The sequence below is a fragment of the Melanotaenia boesemani genome, chromosome 5, assembly GCF_017639745.1.
Source record: "Melanotaenia boesemani isolate fMelBoe1 chromosome 5, fMelBoe1.pri, whole genome shotgun sequence".
Taxonomy (NCBI): Eukaryota; Metazoa; Chordata; class Actinopteri; order Atheriniformes; family Melanotaeniidae; genus Melanotaenia; species Melanotaenia boesemani.
The window spans coordinates 38,921,980-38,937,873 of NC_055686.1; the positions used below are offsets into that span (position 1 = coordinate 38,921,980).

General features: G+C 38.4%; 1 protein-coding gene across 2 annotated transcripts in view; it reads left to right on the top strand.

The window, feature by feature from the left end:
* The first annotated feature begins 563 nt into the window (after positions 1-563).
* LOC121640677 (adenylate cyclase type 4-like) overlaps positions 564-15,894 on the top strand; it is a 36,197-nt gene continuing 20,866 nt past the window's right edge. The window contains exons 1-8 of one of the 2 annotated variants that reach the window (XM_041986498.1): positions 564-976; positions 3,281-4,559; positions 6,112-6,309; positions 6,394-6,555; positions 7,044-7,193; positions 7,751-7,905; positions 8,356-8,467; positions 8,586-8,713. In XM_041986498.1, the coding sequence (XP_041842432.1) occupies positions 3,633-4,559; positions 6,112-6,309; positions 6,394-6,555; positions 7,044-7,193; positions 7,751-7,905; positions 8,356-8,467; positions 8,586-8,713 (1,832 nt within the window). In that variant the 5' untranslated portion in view covers positions 564-976; positions 3,281-3,632. Of the gene's footprint in view, positions 977-3,280; positions 4,560-6,099; positions 6,310-6,393; positions 6,556-7,043; positions 7,194-7,750; positions 7,906-8,355; positions 8,468-8,585; positions 8,714-15,894 lie in introns of both variants that reach the window. The other variant, XM_041986497.1, reaches the window with a different exon arrangement.

The following is a 15,894-nucleotide window of genomic DNA, read 5'->3' on the forward strand; positions in this document are numbered from 1 at the left end:
TGCTTCTTTTGATTGACAGTTACAGAGTAGGGGCCACAACCCCTCCTACATACCACCCAATGATCATTTATGAACATATAATCACATGTTTGAAAGTTTCAGGCAATAAAAAAAGTAAGAGAACAAGGTGAAGGACTCATTTATTTTTCCAGTCATTTCCAAGATAAATCATATGCAGAACCATTTAATATTACTAGTAGTGCTGACTTATATTTTGTTATTGTATAACTACTGTATAATTCTATTCATTTACAGTATCTACTGATAAAAGTTCATTTGTTGACTTCACAGTCTAGTATAGAAGTAGTAAACGTACTTCAGAAAAACTACATTCATGTGTCATAAGCCACCTTTTAAAAAGCAATAATTATAGAATAGATTTTTATTTTTATTTTATTTTATTTTATTAATGCAAATGTGTCATAATACAAACAAGATATGACACAAAAAGTAGAACATAGATAAATAACTTCCACTGAACACAACAGAAACAGGCACACCTCATCCCAGCAACACTTCTGGAAGAACAGCATTTATGCTGAATCTTGATTTGACGCCATTTAAATTATTCAAACTGACGGGAATTAAACCTGCTGGCAGCATCCGTCCTGTCTCCTCTGCTGAAGCCTGACCTTTGACCCCTCCATCTCTGTGTTTACCTTCCTCCTGTTTGTATTGCTGCAGCGGCGCAGCGCGCCGGCGGCTCCCGCGTCGCGCGCACGCCCATGCCCATGCTCGCACACACCTGCCTCAGTATCACAGAGTGGCTCGTGCGCCAACACTTTCCAGTGGCTGCTGTTGAAAAAGGAGAATATTTGTGTAGCTTGTTGTGGTTTATTTTGGGGCTGAAGTGAAATAGTTGTGTTCGTGTTGTCGACGCGCAGCGGCACAGACGCAGAGGAAAACTTGACATTATCCCGAGTGAGACGTAAGAGACGCGCACCTGACGGGAAATCTCCGAGAACATCCACATCAGGTCAGCATATTAAGCTGTTAACTCCTAGTTTGTTCATCATACTGTAACACATTAAGTCCAGCAGGTTTCTGAGCGGATTTCACTCCTTTAGCGCCGCAAACTCGCATCTTAACCTCAGCTCACATACTCAACGTGTCCAGCACATTTCTGTTCGTCATCATGGTTTTAACGCCTTTATTCCGTGTTTAGCGAACACCTGAATTATCCAGAGCTTCTGGATCAACCTGCCGCCGTCAGTAGGCTGCTTGGATTTGCTTTCTATGAACTAAAACTTTGTCTCCCTTTAACATCTTTTACCTTGTTATGAGCGACTGGACATTGTGTGAAAAATCTTGAAAGTGAAGAAATTACGCTTTTTTTTATGATTTATTCCGCACTTAAAATGGTTTTAAATGAAAACTACAAGCCAGTTCCACCTTCTACTAATTTATGCTTTGTTACTTTTCCTTGTTATGCGTGATAAAACATTAGTGTCTCTTTAAGGTCGCATCTCCTTATAGGAGTTTGTGTTTAATACTGTCTTATGAGATCTTGTTTGGACCACTTTAGCGTCTCTTTGTACTCATAATTATATGTAATTATATGTCTATTCTGGGCTAATTTGTTTCTCAGTTTCTTTTTAAACATTTGGGACATTTTTTTGTGTCACGTTGGTCATTTTTTTGCTTGTATTTCCACTTTTTGTAATTCTTTGAAGTCATTTTAATGATTCTACTGGATAAAGTTGTGTCTCTCTTTGGGGTTTTTTAATTTTTCTAAGTAACATTTGGGGCATATATATATGTATACACACACACACACACACACACACACACATATATATATATATATATATATATATATATATATATATTGCATATAATTTGCTGGACTAAACATGGAGATTCCTTCACTTTTAGGGCTCTATTTCTGTTCCCAAAACATTTTACATTAAACATTTAAGGGGCAAGAAGCATTGAAGAGGACTTGCTTGAAAATTTTATTAGCACAATTTAAGATGTTGGTTAATCGGAGTATTTTTTTCTTGTCCATCTAGGTTTCATTAATTGAAAAGTAATGGCCATTAAGCATAAAACCACTTAATACTTATGACCCATTTTACCTTACGAGATAATTGACAGCTTATATTTCCAAGACACTATCCTGAAATGATCAAAAAAGAGATCAAATGTTCCTTGAAGGATTGTGATTAAAGAAGTTTGGGAAAAACCCTTCATTTTGAAAAAGCAGAACAGAGCAGTGAAACCAGCAGAAAGGGGAAAAGCGCACCAGCAGAGCAGCAGCTGACTAAAGTAAGAGCAGTTACTGCAAAGTGCCGCAGAAGTGCCGAAACAGACCAGATCATTGTAATTTGATATAAAAGAGTACATCGTAAAGTTGACCTACTACTCTGGACAGTGGGCCTAGGTGAATTGGATGAATCTACAGAGGTGACAAAGTCAGGTGACTCGGAAGAAGAGGAAGGCAGCTAAGAGTCTGATTACAGAACAGAATGTACTATGATGTGAAAAAGAAAGTACACCCTCTAGATTTTACATAGCACATGATAAAAATAGATTTGAGTGTTGCCAACTCTTGAAATTAGGTCAATTAACCTTAGCTGACAACAACACATGACATATAAATCCCAGTGATAAAAACAAAGCTAAACTGCAGTATGCTAGAAAGGAAATAAGTAAGTGCACCCTTACTGCTGCCATAGCAAATAAGTGGTTCAGCCAGGTGCTAATATTTATCAGAGGCAGTCGTTTATCTGATCAGTGTGAGCACCTCTATAATAACTGAGGTTTTGTGTTTTCAGGAAATGTTTATAAGGTCTTTTCCAAACTGCTAGTAACCCTTTAGGCATCAGGGTCGCAGCAGGCTATGTCTCCAGAAAGAGAGCTTAAACCTTCACCTGTTTTTAACTCATTTTTAGGCCTGAGAAGAATGTTTGATCATGTCTAGATACATAAACCTTTAAATCAGAAGAATTACTCTCTTTCTTACCTGACTATAGGTGTAGAATGGAAAAAATGCTTTTCATGTGCACAGAATGAGTCACTGATTTCTCATCCCAGTACACACCCGAACTGTGTACAGGTTGTATTTTGAACACCAGCTAGACTAACTAGTTTTTGCATAATGGGGAAATGACTAGAAGCAGTGTGTCATTAAAAGGGCATTAAAACCACGGCCGGGTGCAAGTTCTGCTCTCTTTGTTGCACTTTTTATTTAGACAGGTCCCTGTCCCTGAGCTGAAAATCTGACTTAAGCTTTATTTGCTGTGATCAAATTCTATTTTTTTTCTCATTTTTTTGCCAGAAAGCCCCACCTTTACCAGACATGGCTCAGCACTCAGCGAGGGAGATTATGCTGGAGTTAAAGATTCCTTACAGACCTCTGGGACCTTAACAGATCCTCGTTGCCTGTATCTGTGGCAGAATTTTCAATCAGAGGAGCTGGACTCTCTGAATTTTAGACTGTCATACTTTTAATTTATTTAACCTGACACACAGACAGATTGGAGTCCGGTTTGCCAGGCAGATATTAACAACTCCTGACAAGGAGAAGGGAAAGTTGTGTGTTTATCATTTAGACAAATTGATAGGCAGCCAGAGAAAGCAGCGTGGCAGGTTGATAGACTGTGAAATTACTTGCACATGCTCAGATCACCATGCCAGAGAAGTCCCAAGGTTCCCCGGACAAGCCTGGAGAAGAAGCGCCGCAGGTGCCAGACATTGTTGTCATTTCCAGTGATGGGAAGGACAGAGGTAATATCCTGGAGCTTGATGACTTCAGTCATACAGCAGACATCCAAAATCATGCTGCACACAGCAGTGACATTAGCACATTCCTCGGTAATGGCAGCACACCAAACCTCTGTGAGACCCAGTCAGGACTCAGTGTCTCTCAGGTTTCTGTGGAGGTGGGTGTGGTGAAAACGGGATACGCCCCTGAACCTTTCAAGACCAGTTCTTTGTTGAAGGGGTCAGAAGCCCATGACACCCCAGCTGATCCATCTGCCAATAAGCTTGAAAGTGACAACAACACTTCAATGCTAAACAACAGCTGCTCCGACTCAGACTACAGCAGCAGAAAATCCAGCCCGGGTTATGCCTCCACTAGCTTCAGCACTGATATCTGTGATGGAGAGTTAATGGAGCTTGATGGAAAGTCATTTGAAAAGACAAATCCCATCTCTCTTGTCAACCTGTCTGAGTCCTGTTTGGACCCTTCTAAAGCAGACAAAACCACCAAAAGCATGATGGGTGATGAGCGGGACAATTCCAACACAGACCTGACTGTAAAATCAGACACGGAAAACTCCCTCCGCGACAGCTCTCCCGTACCTGACGTTTCATTCCAAATCAACCGAAGCAGAGACAGCATCGATGTCAGGCTGGACAATGAGGACGAAGACGATGATGGGAGAAGCACCTGGTCTGGCCGGAGTGTGAAAGAGGGGTTGTGTTGCTGCTACAGGACCTTCCACAGGGCTTTTCTACGGTGTGTTGAAGAAACTCCGACCATGCTGTCTGGACTGGTGCTGTCCTTGGTGTTCTGCGTGGTCATCATCATTCTCATTCCCACCACAGGAAGGGTGAGACAGAGCTTTTGATTGTTTGGATGAGGGGGGATATCTTAATCTTTAGCAAATCTTCGTTTGCTTGCCACCTCTCAGCTGAAGAAATTCCTATATGACTTGATGTTCTCCAGTCTGGAGATGGGCCACTTTTCTCTGTATTCTCATAGAAATACGTATTTTGTTAGGATAAACATCAGAAAATATTTTATTACCTCAATAACAGAATACATGGGAAACAAACTCTCACTTTTGAGAACAGATAGGAACCAGAGAATATGAAGCATTCTGTCACTGTTCTTCCTTACAAAAAACTGATTTATTTATTTAAATGGGACTTTTTTTTCTGATGATTTCACGATTGGCTAATTCAGGGGTCAATTCACCTCAGTGCAATTAATACGTTATTGTACATCTGTTAAAGTTAGCAAACAAAGATATTATTTTCTATCAGAGAGGACTGAAAATAAATCAATACTCTCAGCTGCATGAGAAAATCAATACGAGTCCATTTCTGAAAAAAGACTAACAGCCAAGTCCAAGAAAGTGGTGTTTTCAAAACCCACATTTTTGTGCTTGTGTCTAAATGACTTCTCGTTCCCACTAAAACACACAAGTTCTCTACATAAAGTGCTTTGGTTATTAACATGCATTTATTTTCTATGTCTCTCATTATTTGTTTGGGTTCAAACTTGCATCCATCCTTTTTAATTTAATATAATTATTTACCCATTTCATGACTTATTTGCAAAATATTTGGAGTCATAATTCTTCAGAGAAACCGATTACTAATAAGTGGACCGCATTCATGACGGTTGCCAGTCTTCGCAGGAGTAGATGCCCAAGAAAGTTCAGCTTCTACAAACCAGCTTCTACAAGCCTCAGTCAGCTTGTTAAAATGAAAGTTTATCGTAGTACAATTAGAAAAAAGAATGAACCAGTATAGCTTGTTTGGAGGGGCTGCCAGGAGAAAACGTTTTCTCTAAAATGAACGTGGTAGCACAGCTTAGGTTTGCAAAGTTGAACAAACCACAAGACTTCTGGGACAGTGTTTTATGGACAGACACTATCATAGTGTAGATGTTTGGGCATAATGTGCACCATTTCTGGTGAAACCCAAACAAAGTATATCAGCTAGTGGACAGGTGATGATTTGAGCTCATGTTTCAGCCCCGTTGAGTCAACCATCAACTATAACTTGATTAAACTGGACAGTAATTACTAGAACATCAGAAAATCTACAGCAGATTGTCCGAAGAATAAAGTATTTAAGGTTTGGCGACAGCTCCGTCACAATGCCGACCTCAGCTAGATTAAAATAGCCTGATCCAAATCCTTTAATGAAAGTAATGTCTGATGCTTTTTTCATGTCCAGATAGCTTAAGAATATGTTTTATATTTTAATTAAATCCTTGCAGGCTCATTTTCTTCCCCCTCTAGTTTATACTGTAGGCCTACATCCAGAGCGACGTGAATTACAGCTCGTTTTGTGTTGTTTTGGAAGAAGTGTTGCTGCAGCTAAGATGTCTGTTTGGTTAAACCTTCACACATGTGCTAGTTCTCTCCACAGAACCTTAATGACCATGTTGGCGCTCTTGCGGTGGTTTGCGTGGTTCTGTGCCTCAACGCGATTCTACTTGCCTACTTGCCCTGGCTGGCCACAGTGAGGCGCTGTGGGGGAGCGCTGGCCCTCTTTGTCTGGGGTACTTTGTACATCGTTGCTATAGTCTTCTTCTTCACAGGTGGACCAGTGGCTGCATGGGAACAGGTGAAAATAAAGTTTTTTAATGGGAAAGGCTGGCTAGTTTTAAACCTTTGTTCTATAAATAATTTTTTATTCTTACCTTCTCAGGTAGCGTTCTTCCTCTTCCTCTCTCTGAGTGTGTACACTGTGCTGCCCCTCTCTTTGGCCTGGGCCCTCATGGTTGGGGTAGGAACTAGTGTTTCGCACATCATCATCATTAGTGTATACCTCCCTGTCACCAGCCCAGAGACACCAGGTCTGACTGTTCAGGTAAAGATTTTCCACATGAGACGACAGTAAATATTAATCTCAGACTGTACAGACTATTTTTAGTTAAAGAAACATAGGTGCAGGTTATAAAGCTTCATAAGTAAATGAGGTCATAAATTTGCAAGTTATCTGTCCATCTAGATATCGAGTTCTGTGTCTTTTTGCATGTGCAAAACAGCAGCATCTGCATTCAACGCACACCTGACTTGTGGTCCTCCCCGCTCACTGATGCTTTGTATTGTGTGACCACCGACATTTAGTTCTTCTGGAAAAGATGTAAATGATTCCAAGCATGTTACTGTTTAACAAAGAGGTCCTGAACCGAGCCATGCATAAACAGGCATTTGTCTGTGTACCTCTGTGTGCTTTCAGGCTCACAGTCTCAAATTTACGTATCACTGAGCTGGTTTATCTGCTACCGTATACTCTGTGCGCCTCATACAGAAGGAAAATCAAGAAAGCACCAATCATGTGCTCTCCTCTTCCAGCTGGTGGCGAATGCCGTGCTCTTTGTGTGCGTGAACTGCATCGGGACTTTTCACAAGTGGATGACCGAGCACAATCTCAGGATATCCAATCAGAAGAGAGAAGAGTTCAGCGCCATACGTTCCCAGAAGGAAATAAGAAAATATCAGCAGGTTCAAACTCAAACTTGGTCAACTTTCTAGAAAATTTATAACATAAAAACACAAATAGTCTCAGGTTTTCTGCATTTTTTCCTGCTTTGCACACTCTTATATAAACATGTGTCTAATGTTAGTATAATATTTTGAAATCCACTTCTTTAGGTCACTTCTTGGCAACTTGTTTCATTTACATTTAATTAGAATTTTGTTGTGTAATTGCTCTCGTTAAAGGGCTCTTTAAATGGACAGGCACAGCTTGGTACCTGTATACTTGTCTTGTGATTAGGCCAATAGATTAATCATTCACTTGTCTGAAGCTCAGCAGCAATAGATTAGGCAAACCAGAATGGACAGCATTCATATCGAGTAAACAAAGAGATGAAACATGATCCATTAAGTAAACGTGGCGTCACTTCAAGGAGGCCACCTGTTTCATTTATAGTCACTGGGTGAACAGATTGCCACAGATGTGAGACAGAAGTCTGTGACCCACAACACAAGCTCTTGGAACTTTTCAGCCACCTTCTCACTCACATTTACCCCCATATTGTGTGTTTCCTCGGCAACAGGAGCAACTCCTCCTGTCGGTGTTGCCACGCTACATTGCCGTGGAGCTGAAAACGGAGGTGATAAAGAGGCTATCCAAGCCCAAGAGTGATAAGGAGAATGAATCCAACTTCCACAACTTTCACAGCCTTTACATACGGCAGCACAAGGACGTCAGGTGACGATCACACAACCACATGCTGTCATACTTTGACTCTTATTTCCTTTTTGCTTTACTTTATCCCTCTAAAATATAGATTCTGTCGTCTTTTTGAGGATTTTTGTCTTAGCGTCTTATGACCTGCTCAGATCTCGTTGATTAACCATGACCCAACCAAATATTGTTGGGATTTTTGCACACCAGAAGGTATTCTGGGTGTTTATTATGCAAGATTACCATGCAAAAAAGAAGAATGGTTTAATAAATATACACATTTCAGAATAATTCATACACCGTCATACCATGGCGTGTGGAGTTGGAAGACACACCTGAGTTTGGTTAGTTGGTCTCTGACTGGATGTGACAGAAGTGTGATATTCTGTACTTATTCTATATTTATGCAGCAAGAATTAAGCTGTTACAGTAAATTATTGTAGTATTTGTGTATGTCTGTGTGTGTTTGTGCAGCATCTTGTATGCAGACATTGTGGGCTTCACCAAGCTGGCGAGCACCTGTTCACCAGAGGAGCTGGTTGCTGTGCTCAACAAGCTCTTTGGCAGATTTGATAATATTGCCAAGGTAAAAAAAAAACACATTTAGCCAAAAATAACCATTTTTATTTCCTCACAAAGAGCAGCTTTGCTGGTCTGAACTTTAAAACCTTTTACTCTCCCTCTCGTACCTTTTCTTTTTGTAGAAGAATGGATGTCTTCGCATTAAGATCCTGGGTGACTGCTACTATTGTGTGTCTGGGCTGCCTGACCCCATTCCCACCCACGCAAAGAACTGTGTTCAGATGGGGCTGGACATGTGCACTGCCATCAGGTCAGCTTCTGTTTTTTGTTTTTTTTTTACTCATTTTCTCATGTTTTCTTGCAGCTTTAATAACAACTTTTGATATCAGTGTATTGTTAATGAGCTAAAGGATTTGATGTCAGTTTGTTATGCAGTATTTCACCAGACACGTTTAACGTGCATTCAGTCTACATCATACATAACACTGAACTAGTAATAGGTAATAATAGACAAACTGAACTGGAAAGAGCATGTAAATTTTATCAAGTAAAACATTTCAAAATCAGCTGCAGTAAACACAGACGGTGACGTGCGGTGAGGTTCATGGCTGGTGAAGCACTGGCTCATCTGGAGTCAGATTTACAAGTATAAGAACTAAATATCTATTAAATTCAGCATGAACATTGACCACTGGGAAGGTTTCATATCTCATCAGCGTTCCTCTCCCTCTCACACACACACCAATACAAACACACATACAGAAACAATTTGGCCTTTCTTTTATTTTTATAGCAGCAAGAGAGATATGAACACAAATTCAGGTTTGATCCTCAGTTAAATTCTTAGTTCTTTTTAAAGCTTAAAATTCAGGTGATTTAATCAATTTTAATACAAGTTGCTCATCAAGAGGGAAAAAGAAAAAGAATAATTCAGTTAAGGTGAAATTTTTGTTTTCAAATGCTTGATTTTCTTTTTTTTAATTGTTATTTATTTAGTCTTTTTTTTGTCTCATTTATAAAAGAAAAACAAGAAAACCTGACCATTTGTGGTCTTCATTCCTCTGTATATGCAATCCATGTTCCTGCTACTTGGCTGTAAAAGTCCTTACTTTTTTCAGCCTCTAAAGAGATAATGGCCGAGGTCCGTCTTGGTCTGTCTTATTCCTCCTGTATGTTTGTTTTTAGTCTTTTCATTTTAGTTTAGATACATAATCTTCTTTCTGGGCGGTCATATGAAGCTGAGCAGAAACTAAACCAACCGCTGTAGCACCCAGGACCTGCTGACTTGTGTTTGTAGAAGCACAGCAGCAATAAGCACCCGCCAACTCTACGTACTCGTCCTCAAGGTCCACCTCGCCTGATGGCTTTTCTCTGCAGTTTGTCCGATTAGCGACAGCAGTTATGTCACAGACTGACATTAAAGACAGACGTATATTAAAGACAGACTGACATCAAAGACAGACGTACATTAAAGACAAACGTACATCAAAGACAGATGTACATTAAAGACAGACGTATATTAAAGACAGACTGACATCAAAGACAGACGTACATTAAAGACAGACGTATATTAAAGACAGACTGACATCAAAGACAGACGTACATTAAAGACAGACTGACATTAAAGACAGACTGGCATTAAAGACAAACGTACATTAAAGACAGACGTACATTAAAGACAGACTGACATTACAGACAAACGTACATTAAAGACAGACTGACATTACAGACAAACGTACATTAAAGACAGACGTATAATAAAGACAGACTTACATCAAAGACAGACTGACATTAAAGACAGACGTACATTAAAGACAGACGTACATTAAAGACAGACGTAGATCAAAGACAGACGTACATTAAAGACAGACGTATATCAAAGACAGACATACATTAAAGACAGACGTATATTAAAGACAGACATACATTGAAGACAGACGTACATCAAAGACAAACGTACATTAAAGACAGACTGACATCAAAGACAGACGTATATTAAAGACAGACCTACATTAAAGACAGGCGTACATCAAAGACAAACGTACATTAAAGATAGACTGACATCAAAGACTGACGTATATTAAAGACAGAAGTACATTAAAGACAGACTGACATCGAAGACAAACGTACATCAAAGACAGACTTACATTAAAGACAGACTGATATCAAAGACAGACGTGCACTAAAGACAGACGTACATCAAAGACAAACGTACATTAAAGACAGACTGTTATCAAAAACAGACGTACATTAAAGACAGACGTACAACAAAGACAAACGTACATTAAAGACAGACGTACATTAAAGACAGACTGACATTAAAGACAGACGTACATTAAAGACAGACTGACATCAAAGACAGACGTACATCAAAGACAGACGTACATTAAAGACAGACTGAAATTAAAGACAGACGTACATCAAAGACAGACTGACATCAAAGACAAACGTACATTAAAGACAGACTGACATCAAAGACAAACGTACATTAAAGACAGACTGACATTAAAGGCAGACGTACATTAAAGACAGACTGACATCAACGACAGACGTATATTAAAGACAGACGTATAGTAAAGACAGACTGACATCAAAGACAAACATACATTAAAGACAGACGTATATTAAAGACAGATGTACATTAAAGACAGGCGTACATCAAAGACAAATGTACATTAAAGACAGACTGACATCAAAGACAGACGTACATTAAATACAAACGTATAATAAAGACAGACTGACATCAAAGACAAACGTACATCAAAGACAGACGTATATTAAAGACAGACTGACATCAAAGACAGACGTACATCAAAGACAGACGTACATTAAAGACAGACTGACATTAAAGACAGACGTAGATCAAAGACAGACGTACATTAAAGACAGACGTACATTAAAGACAGACTTACATCAAAGACAGACGTACATTAAAGACAGACGTACATCAAAGACAGACGTACAGTAAAGACAGACTGACATCAACGACAGACGTACATTAAAGACAGACATATATTAAAGACAGACTGACATCAAAGACAAACATACATTTAAGACAGACTGACATCAAAGACAGACGTACAGTAAAGACAGACGTAGATTAAAGACAGACTGACATTAAAGACAGACGTAGATCAAAGACAGATGTAGATCAAAGACAGACGTACATTAAAGACAGACTGACATTAAAAACAAACGTACATTAAAGACAGACGTATATTAAAGACAGACTTACCTCAAAGACAGACGTACATTAAAGACAGACGTACATTAAAGACAGACTGACATTAAAGACAGACGTAGATCAAAGACAGACGTACATTAAAGACAGACGTATATCAAAGACAGACATACATTACAGACAGACTGACATTAAAGACAGACGTACATCAAAGACAAACGTACATTAAAGACAGACTGACATCAAAGACAGACGTACATTAAAGACAGACGTACAACAAAGACAAACGTACATTAAAGACAGACGTACAACAAAGACAAACGTACATTAAAGACAGACGTACATTAACGACAGACTGACATTAAAGACAGACGTACATCAAAGACAGACGTACATTAAAGACAGACGTATATCAAAGACAGACATACATTAAAGACAGACGTATATTAAAGACAGACATACATTGAAGACAGACGTACATCAAATACAAACGTACATTAAAGACAGACTGACATCAAAGACAGACGTATATTAAAGACAGACCTACATTAAAGACAGGCGTACATCAAAGACAAACATACATTAAAGACAGACTGACATCAAAGACTGACGTATATTAAAGACAGAAGTACATTAAAGACAGACTGACATCGAAGACAAACGTACATCAAAGACAGACTTACATTAAAGACAGACTGATATCAAAAACAGACATACATTAAAGACAGACGTACAACAAAGACAAACGTACATTAAAGACAGACGTACATTAAAGACAGACTGACATTAAAGACAGACGTACATTAAAGACAGACTGACATCAAAGACAGACGTACATCAAAGACAGACGTACATTAAAGACAGACGTACAACAAAGACAAACATACATTAAAGACAGACGTACATTAAAGACAGACTGACATTAAAGACAGACGTACATTAAAGACAGACTGACATCAAAGACAGACGTACATCAAAGACAGACGTACATTAAAGACAGACTGAAATTAAAGACAGACTTACATCAAAGACAGACTGACATCAAAGACAAACGTAGATTAAAGACAGACTGACATCAAAGACAAACGTACATTAAAGACAGACTGACATTAAAGGCAGACGTACATTAAAGACAGACTGACATCAACGACAGACGTACATTAAAGACAGACTGACATCAAAGACAAACATACATTAAAGACAGATGTACATTAAAGACAGGCGTACATCAAAGACAAATGTACATTAAAGACAGACTGACATCAAAGACAGACGTACATTAAAGACAGACTGACATTACAGACAAACGTACATTAAAGACAGACTGACATTACAGACAGACTTACATCAAAGACAGACTGACATTAAAGACAGACGTACATTAAAGACAGACGTACATTAAAGACAGACTGACATAAAAGACAGACGTACATCAAAGACAGACGTACATTAAAGACAGACTGAAATTAAAGACAGACGTACATCAAAGACAGACTGACATCAAAGACAAACGTACATTAAAGACAGACTGACATCAAAGACAAACGTACATTAAAGACAGACTGACATTAAAGGCAGACGTACATTAAAGACAGACTGACTTCAACGACAGACGTACTTTAAAGACAGACGTATAGTAAAGACAGGCTGACATCAAAGACAAACATACATTAAAGACAGATGTACATTAAAGACAGGCGTACATCAAAGACAAATGTACATTAAAGACAGACTGACATCAAAGACAGACGTACATTAAAGACAAACGTATATTAAAGACAGACTGACATCAAAGGCAGACGTACATCAAAGACAGACGTACATTAAAGACAGACTGACATTAAAGACAGACGTACATTAAAGACAGACGTACATTAAAGACAGACGTACATCAAAGACAGACGTACAGTAAAGACAGACTGACATCAACGACAGACGTACATTAAAGACAGACTGACATCAAAGACAAACATACATTAAAGACAGACTGACATCAAAGACAGACGTACAGTAAAGACAGACGTAGATTAAAGACAGACAGACATTAAAGACAGACGTAGATCAAAGACAGATGTAGATCAAAGACAGACGTACATTAAAGACAGACTGACATTAAAGACAAACGTACATTAAAGACAGACGTATATTAAAGACAGACTTACCTCAAAGACAGACTGGGATTAAAGACAAACGTACATTAAAGACAGACGTACATTAAAGACAGACTGACATTACAGACAAACGTACATTAAAGACAGACGTACATTAAAGACAGACTGACATTACAGACAAACGTACATTAAAGACAGACGTATATTAAAGACAGACTTACATCAAAGACAGACTGACATTAAAGACAGACGTACATTAAAGACAGACGTAGATCAAAGACAGACGTACATTAAAGACAGACGTATATCAAAGACAGACATACATTAAAGACAGACGTTTATTAAAGACAGACATACATTGAAGACAGACGTACATCAAAGACAAACGTACATTAAAGACAGACTGACATCAAAGACAGACGTATATTAAACACAGACCTACATTAAAGACAGGCGTACATCGAAGACAAACGTACATCAAAGACAGACTTACATTAAAGACAGACTGATATCAAAGACAGACGTGCACTAAAGACAGACGTACATCAAAGACAAACGTACATTAAAGACAGACTGACATCAAAAACAGACGTACATTAAAGACAGACGTACAACAAAGACAAACGTACATTAAAGACAGACGTACATTAAAGACAGACTGACATTAAAGACAGACGTACATTAAAGACAAACTGACATCAAAGACAAACGTACATCAAAGACAGACGTACATTAAAGACAGACTGAAATTAAAGACAGACGTACATCAAAGACAGACTGACATCAAAGACAAACGTACATTAAAGACAGACTGACATTAAAGGCAGACGTACATTAAAGACAGACTGACATCAACGACAGACGTACATTAAAGACAGACGTATAGTAAAGACAGACTGACATCAAAGACAAACATACATTAAAGACAGACGTATATTAAAGACAGATGTACATTAAAGACAGGCGTACATCAAAGACAAATGTACATTAAAGACAGACTGACATCAAAGACAGACGTACATTAAAGACAAACGTATATTAAAGACAGACTGACATCAAAAACAGACGTACATCAAAGACAGACGTACATTAAAGACAGACTGACATTAAAGACAGACGTAGATCAAAGACAGACTGACATTAAAGGCAGACGTACATTAAAGACAGACTGACATCAACGACAGACGTACATTAAAGACAGACGTATAGTAAAGACAGACTGACATCAAAGACAAACATAAATTAAAGACAGACGTATATTAAAGACAGATGTACATTAAAGACAGGCGTACATCAACGACAAATGTACATTAAAGACAGACTGACATCAAAGACAGACGTACATCAAAGACAGACGTACATTAAAGACAGACGTACATTAAAGACAGACGTAGATCAAAGACAGACGTACATTAAAGACAGACGTACATTAAATACAGACTTACATCAAAGACAGACGTACATTAAAGACAGACGTACATCAAAGACAGACGTACAGTAAAGACAGACTGACATCAACGACAGACGTACATTAAAGACAGACATATATTAAAGACAGACTGACATCAAAGACAAACATACATTAAAGACAGACTGACATCAAAGACAGACGTACAGTAAAGACAGACGTAGATTAAAGACAGACTGACATTAAAGACAGACGTAGATCAAAGACAGATGTAGATCAAAGACAGACGTACATTAAAGACAGACGTACATTAAAGACAGACGTACATCAAAGACAGACGTACAATAAAGACAGACTGACATCAACGACAGACGTACATTAAAGACAGACATATATTAAAGACAGACTGACATCAAAGACAAACATACATTAAAGACAGACTGACATCAAAGACAGACGTACAGTAAAGACAGACGTAGATTAAAGACAGACTGACATTAAAGACAGACGTAGATCAAAGACAGATGTAGATCAAAGACAGACGTACATTAAAGACAGACTGACATTAAAGACAAACGTACATCAAAGACAGACTTACATTAAAGACAGACTGATATCAAAGACAGACGTGCACTAAAGACAGACGTACATCAAAGACAAACGTACATTAAAGACAGACGTACATTAAAGACAGACTGACATTACAGACAAACGTACATTAAAGACAGACGTATATTAAAGACAGACTTACATCAAAGACAGACTGACATTAAAGACAGACGTACATTAAA